The 7,856-nt window shown below is 45.9% G+C and overlaps 1 protein-coding gene across 3 annotated transcripts in view; it reads right to left on the reverse strand.

Moving 5' to 3' along the window:
* Positions 1 to 1,129: 1,129 nt before the first annotated feature.
* LOC149452812 (acetylcholine receptor subunit epsilon-like) overlaps positions 1,130 to 7,856 on the reverse strand; it is a 51,852-nt gene continuing 45,125 nt past the window's right edge. For all 3 annotated transcript variants that reach the window (XM_089688967.1, XM_089688966.1, XM_089688968.1), the window contains 2 exons: positions 7,816 to 7,856; positions 1,130 to 1,645 (listed from right to left, as the gene is read on the reverse strand). The exon at positions 7,816 to 7,856 is cut by the window's right edge and continues 93 nt beyond it. In XM_089688967.1, the coding sequence (XP_089545093.1) occupies positions 1,466 to 1,645; positions 7,816 to 7,856 (221 nt within the window). In that variant the 3' untranslated portion in view covers positions 1,130 to 1,465. The remainder of the gene's footprint in view (positions 1,646 to 7,815) is intronic.

Genomic DNA, 7,856 nt, shown 5'->3' on the forward strand with positions numbered 1-7,856 from the left:
TTATATAGCGCCAACAGTTTGCTCAGCGCTTTACAATATAACGGGAGACAATACAGCAACAATACAGTTCAATACAAGAGGAATAGGAGGGCCCTGATCCTTGGAGTTTACAATCTAAGAGGGAGACAAATTTGGGTACCCGCCCCCCCCCCCCCCATTCCCCAAAGGTGCCAATCCTTAATAGGGAGCAGGGGACAAAGCATTAAAGCAGAAGTTCCCTTTTTGGGTGGAGCTCCGCTTTAATAATAGAACTCATGCAGTATTTTAGTAACTGAGCGGTATCTTACCACTTACTCAGATATGGTAGGATACCGCTCGGTTGTTCGATTCGTGTTCAGTTTGCAGTCGAACATTCTGTAGGTTCGGAGGGTGTTCGGCCCATCACTAGTGGTGATCAGGAACACTGACTGGTGACACTTTTTTTTTCTTTTTTTTGTCTTTTTTTTACATACTTTCATCAGAGTAGTTCAGTGTCACCATAATAACACTGTAGTACCCTGGGGGGAGGGGTGTGATCAGGGATGATTTTTTTACACTTTGATTGCTGTTGATGTAACAGCATGCTTTGAACTGTCATGAATGAGTTTCATTGATAAAAGCTGTGATTACTAGAGATCTTTGATTGGCTACAGCTAATCACATGGTACAGGGTCCAGGTACCATGTGATAGCTGTGGGCCAATCACAGCATGATTGTATAGAAAGCACAGCTGTTATGAATGAGATTCATTCATAACAGCTTTGTTGGCATTGTGATCCCTGGGCTACTCAAAGCAGCCTGATACCGGGAGCTTCAATCTGTTGTGTCCGGTGGACACATCGGTCCCTGGAGCCGCACGCTGCATGCCCCTAACCTGGAGCAGGCTGCATGATGTACAGGGTTTGTATTCCTATAGACTTGTATATGAATACAAAACGTGTTTAAAGTGAACAAAAGGCAGTCAGCACAGGTCCTCAGACTGATTGATGATATCAGTGTCGTTGTCCATGTTTAACCTGATAGGGCTCATTCACAGCAGCAAGCCACGCTGATTGCACAGCCGCTGGAGTGAACCGATTGCATTCTTTTTTTTTTTTCTTCACAAGTGACTTTTCACTAAGTTCTATTCACACAACAATGTTACAATGCGTTGGAAGCGTTAAAATTTATCAAAACCCAAGAACAAATATCTGACGCATGGCAGCTTACTAGTCCTTAGATGCGGTGGCTGCATTAGTTTTCAGAAGGTTGTGTCGGCGGGCAAATGAGGTTAAGCTGATATTTTTCTTGCAAATTAAAAAAAATGATAATTTACAGTAGAATATTTTTTGTGATGTTTCCAAAACTTTCACGGGCTTGTTTCTTGACTTTGAACCTTCTAAAACTGGTGACTGGTATGACCCACATCTTTGGGAACAATCAGGAACGTCAGTCTTTTGGTGCTGTACCAGCGACATCCACGCAGCCAAATACCTGGTGTGGGTGATTAACTAGACGTTGTACATGGGGGAAACTGGTGTCCGCCGCCCTTAAAGGGGTGCTCCGGTGCGCTGTTGAAGTGCCCCATGAAGAAGATGGCGAGGGTGCCCACCATGAAGAGGGGCAGAGCTCCCCAGAAGCACAAGACGTCTATAACTTTCCCGATCAAGATCCAGTTTTCCATTTCCTAGAGATGAAGAGAAGAATCCAATCACTGCTGGGTTACTTCTTAAGTCTAGTTCCAGTATTATTCTCTTGTTTTGGATGGAATGGGAAAGACTTACAGCGCATCCAGAAAGTATTCACAGCGCTTAACTTTTGCCACATTTTGTTATGTTACAGCCTTATTCCAAAATGGATTAAATTCATTTTTTTCCTCAACATTCTACAAACAATACCCCATAATGACAACGTGAAAGAAGTTTGTTTTTAAATCTTTGCAATTTATTAAAAATAATAAATGAAAAAAAACACATGTACTGTACATACTGTAAGTATTCCCAGCCTTTACTCAATACTTTGTTGAAGCCCCGTTAGTACCAATTCCAGCCTCAAGTTGTTCTGAGTATGATGCTACAAGCTTAGCACACCTATTTTTGGGCAATTTCTCCCATTCTTCTTTGCAGTATCTCTCAAGCTCCATCAGGTTAGATGGGGAGCGTTGGTGCACAGCCATTTTCAGATCTCTCCAGACATGTTCAATCAGGTTCAAGTCTGGGCCACTACAGGACATTCACAGAGTTGGCCTGTAGCCACTCCTTTGCTTTGTGGGCTGTGTGCTTAGGGTCGTTGTCCTGTTGAAAGATGAACCGTTGCCCCAGTCTAAGGTCCAGAGCGCTCTGAAACAGGTTTTCATGAAGGATGTCTCTGTACATTGCTGCAATTCATCTTTCCTTTGATCCTGACTAGTCTCCCAGTTCCTGCCGCTGAAAAACATCCCCACAGCATGATGCTGCCACCACCATGCTTCACGGTATTGGCCAGGTGGTGAGCGGTGCCTGGTTTCCTCCAGACATGACGCTTGGCATTCAGGCCAAAGAGTTCAATCTTTGTTTCATCAGACCAGAGAGTTTTGTTTCTCATGGTCTGAGAGTCCCTCAGGTGCCTTTTGGCAAACTCCAGGCAGGCTGCCATTTGCCTTTTACTGAGGAGTGGCTTCCGTCTGGCCACTCTACCATACAGACCTGATTGGTGGAGTGCTGAGGAGATGGTTGTTCTTCTGGAAAGTTCTCCTCTCTCCACAGAGAAATGCTGGAGCTCTTTCAGAGTGACCATCAGGTGCTTGGTTACCTCCCTGGCTAAGACCCTTCTCCCTCGCTCACTCATTTTGGCTGGGCAGCCCGCTTTAGGAAGATTCCTGGTGGTTCCAAACTTCTTCCATTTATGGATGATGGAGGCCACTGTGCTCATTGGGACCTTCAATGATGCAGAAATGTTTCTGTACCCTTCCCCAGATCTGTGCCTTGATACAATCCTGCCTAGGAGGTCTACGGACAATTCCTTGGACTTCATGGCTTGCTTTGTGCTCTGCCATGCACTGTTACCTGTGGGACCTTCTATAGACAGGTTTATGCCTTTCCTAATCATATCCAATCAACTGAATTTCCCGCAGGTGGACTCCAATCAAGTTGTGGAAACATCTCAAGGATGATGAGTGGAAACAGGATGCACCAGAGCTCAATTTTGAGTGTCATGGCAAAGGCTGTGAATACTTATATACATGCGGGGTTTTTTCGTTTTTTATTTTTAATAAATTGCAAAGATTTCAAAACAAACTTCTTTCACATTGTCATTATGGGGTATTGTTTGTAGAATGTTGAGGAAAAATATGAATTTAATCCAGTTTGGAATAAGGCTGTAACATAACAAAATGCGGCAAAAGTTAAGAGCTGTGAATACTTTCTGCATGCACTGTAAAATGTCTGTATGGTTCCTATTCATGTCTGTTCATTTCCTGTCCCTGTGTCACCCAAACAAAAAATGGATGGGGCGGTGGTCACCAGAGCATACAGGCGCAAACAGCCATAACAAAGGTATGACCTTTCCTCACTTCCCGTAGTTTTCCCTTCCATGGCATCAGTCTATGGCAGCATACATGTGGTAGTATGCTGCCATGCTGGTGCCAGGAAAACAGAAAATTGTATCAAATACGTACCGTCATTTTCCTTTTCTGACACCAATCCATAGCAGCATACATGTTATTATTATACAGGATTTATATAGCGCCAACAGTTTAAGCAGCGTTGTACAACATAAGGGCAGACAGTACAATTACAATACAAATGAATACAGGTGGAATCAGAGGGCTCTGCTCATTAAAGCTTACAATCTAAGAGGGAGGGTCAAGAGATACAAAAGGTAATAACTGTGGGGGATGGGCTGAAGGACAAAATACATGTTCACTTGTTTGGTGGGGGCAAGATAGGCCTTTATGAAGAGATGAGTTTTCAGGGATTGTCTAAAAGTGAACAGAGATGAAAATAGTCTGACACATTGGGGAAGGGAGTTTCAGAGGATGGGAGCGGCTCTGGAGAAGTCCTGGGGGTGAGCATGGGAGGAGGTGACAAGGGAACTAGAGAGCAGGAGGTCTTGGGAGGAATGAAGAGAATGATTTGGCTGGTATTTTGAGGCCAAGTTAGTGATGTAACTAGGGGATGGCTTTATAAGTTGTTGTAAGTATCTTGAATTTTATTCATTAGGTGAACGGGAACCAGTGGAGGGATTGGCAGAGAGGGGTGGAGAACACTGAATGGAGGCCAGTGGAGGGGTTGGCAGAGAGGGGTGGAAAACACTGAATGGAGGCCAGTGGAGGGATTGGCAGAGAGGGATGGAGAACACTGAATGGAGGCCAGTGGAGGGGTTGGCAGAGAGGGGTGGAGAACACTGAATGGAGGCCATTGGAAGGGTTGGCAGAGAGGGGTGGAGAACACTGAAGGAGGCCAGTGGAGGGGTTGGCAGAGAGGGGTGGAGAACACTGAAGGAGGCCAGTGGAGGGGTTGGCAGAGAGGGGTGGAGAACACTGAAGGAGGCCAGTGGAGGGGTTGGCAGAGAGGGGTGGAGAACACTGAAGGAGGCCAGTGGAGGGGTTGGCAGAGAGGGGTGAAGAACTCTGAATGGAGGTAAGTGAAGGGGTTGGCAGCGAGGGGTAGCAGACACTGAACGGTTGGTAAGGTGGATGAGTCTGGCAGCAGCATTCATGATGGATTGAAGGGGGGATAGCCTATGCAAAGGTAAGCCAGCAAGGAGGGAGTTGCAGTAGTCGAGGTGAGAGATGACCAGGGAGTGAATTAGAAGCTTTGTGGTGTCATTGTTTAGTAAGGGGCTTATCTTGAAGATGTTATGGAGGTTGAGGCAGCAAGCTTTGGACAGTGATTGGATGTGGGGCCGAAAGGATAGTTCAGAGTCCAGGATTACGTCTAGCACCCTGGAATGTGGGGACAGGTTGATGGTTGAGCCGTTGATTTTGACATGTGGTACATGTGGTAGTATGCTGCCATGTTGGTGCCAGGATAACAGACAATTGTTTCAAATATTTACCATAATTTTCCTTCCCTGGCACCAATCCATGGCCGTATACTACCATATGTATGCTGTCATATTGGCACCAGGAAAATGTGTTTTTAGTCCCCATTTTAGAGATTTCCTCTCACTTCCTTTCCTGCCAGGAATTGTTGGGAAATCTTCCTAGTAGGGACACAGACAGCAGTGGCAGATTGGGACTCTTCCCTGCTACATACAAACCAAAATAAATTTGGAATTGTGTTTTAAAGGAGGCCTTTCCTGACCCCTATATTTTTTTTTAGAAACTAATTCAAAGGGCTTCTAAAATAAAAAAATATATATCACACTATTAAATAAAAAGTTGGGCTCTGAACATAGCAAAAGTTAAACCAAAAGGAAGTCATATACCTGTATAGAAGAGCATAAATCCTTACCTCTCTCATGCCGCTGATCAATGATTTGATGAAGAGGAGTCGTCCATTGATGTTTCTCCAAAAACCGACAATTCCGGGATTGTTGATCTCTTAGGTTCTTTGCTAGGCTCAGTGGTTCCTCCCGCCAATCACCACATCACTACATCACACAATAGTGATGTGGCAGCTGGTGGATGGAGCCAAAGAACGCAATAGGGATGGCAGTCCATCACACGTGGATGCCTCGGATACTAAAGTTTCCTTGGACTTTTGAAGAGAGCTAAGATCTTCGTTGGCACCTGCCATAAAGGTATTAGGAATCTCGTCTTGCAGGTAACTTTTTTTTTACCCCTGATCGCGTGTTGTATTACTACGCTTCTGTATTATATGGCTATATGGTCAAAGGTAAATTTTTTTAACTAGTGTAATGCAAATGTAAATTGCCTTACCTGCCAAATAGATTGTAAATAAAGTCTACAGAGAGGTTAAAGGATAAGTGTACTTTCAGCAAAGTGCATTTATTCAGTTTACACCTTTAAGCTGATGAAACAAATTAAACAGCCACCTCTCCAGAGCTGCATACTTACCTTGATCCTTCAGACACATCCTCCAAGAATTCCACACCACAAGACCGGTCTCCTGGCCACGCCTGCACAGAAGAGCCCCATAAAAGTCTATGGGGCTCATCTCCAAGAATTCCACACTACAAGACCGGGTCTCCTGGCCACGCCTGCACAGTAGAGCCCCATAAAAGTCTATGGGGCTCATCTCCAAGAATTCCACACCACAAGATCGTTCTCCTGGCCACGCCTGCACAGTAGAGCCCCATAAACATCTATGGGGCTAATCTCCAAGGATTCCACACGACCTGTCTCCTGGCCAAGCCTGCACATTAGAGCCCCATAAAAGTCTATGGGGCTTGTCTCCAAGAATTCCACACCACAAGACCGGTCTCCTGGCCACTCCTGCACAGTAGAGCCCCATAAACGTCTATGGGGCTCATATCCAAGAATTCCACACCACAAGACCGGTCTCCTAGCCACGCTTGCACAGTAGAGCCCCATAAAAGTCTATGGGGCTCATCCCCAAGAATTCCACACCACAAGACTGGGTCTTCTGGCCACGCCTGCACAGTAGAGCCCCATAAAAGTCTATGGGGCTCATATTCAAGAATTCCACACCACAAGACCGGTCTCCTGGCCAAGCCTGCACAGTAGAGCCCCATAAAGGTCTATGGAGCTCATCTCCAAGAATTCCACACCACAAGACTGGGTCTTCTGGCCACGCCTGCACAGTAGAGCCCCATAAAAGTCTATGGGGCTCATATTCAAGAATTCCACACCACAAGACCGGTCTCCTGGCCACACCTGCACAGTAGAGCCCCATAAAACTCTATGGGGCTCATCTCCTGGCTGGAGATGGAGCCCCATAAAAGTCTATGGGGCTCATCTCCTGGCTGGAGATGGAGCCCCATAAAAGTCTATGGGGCTCATCTCCTGGCTGGAAATGGAGGTGGACATACCGCACAGAAGGGGGGTGAGATCTGGTAGGTCAGCCGTAAGGGGCATAAAAGACAAGTGCACTTTATCTGAAAGTGAACCTAAGTTTTAAAGTGGAAATAAAGGCAAAAAATAAGAAATTGTGAAGAGACATGCTTTTTATTGCAGAAGAAGCTGGGAGCAGATGCTGGGGAAGGACCTTGCAGACCATTGGAGATAGGTGAGTATTCTTGTCTTTAGTTCTGCATTAAGGATTTAACTTAGATGGCTGTAATCCAAATAATCATGCCAGATGGCAAAGCTTGATCCTTCATATCTCTGCAGACCACACTGCGGTTAAGCAATGCAACCTGGTCCAGCTTGTGATTATACAATGAAGGTGCAACAGTGCACATAAAATCATTCTCCAGCTCTGCCCCCCTTGCAATCATGTTCATAGGCAGAGACTGACAGCACTGTAGTCATTTAGTACTTTTTCACATGTGCCATTTGCTGAAACTGATGGAAATGCACTGGGTGGGTTCAGGGGCGGACTGACAACTCATGGGGCCCCCGGGCAATAGGGGATCATGGGGCCCCTATTTCCTTGCCCAAACTCAAAAAAGCCTATGAAAAAGGTACCAGGGGCATCTCATGGGGCCCCCTACTGACCCCGGGCCCTCGGACAGTGCCCAAGTTTCCAAATGGTCAGTCCGCCCCTGGGTGGGTTGGACGCAGTGGCCTGTTGGGTAGAACTTAACTGTATGGTACTGGAAGTCTCCACAGGCAAGGTCACCAGAGCCCTGGTAAGTACTGTATATGTAAAAGAAGTGCAGAACATGGGGGGTGGGGCTGAGTATTATGAAGTTAAATATTAAACATTTTCCATGTGGCAGTCCAGTAAAATGTTGCATAAATCTCATGTAAGTCATTTCTGGCAAACCATTAGTGTGCACAGGACTCACCGCGCTGGTCTTATTCTGCTCCTTTGTGCTGGAGGTGATGA

This window comes from Staurois parvus, unplaced genomic scaffold (assembly GCF_062004578.1).
Source record: "Staurois parvus isolate SC_StPar_1 unplaced genomic scaffold, SC_StPar_1.0 ptg000463l, whole genome shotgun sequence".
Taxonomy (NCBI): Eukaryota; Metazoa; Chordata; class Amphibia; order Anura; family Ranidae; genus Staurois; species Staurois parvus.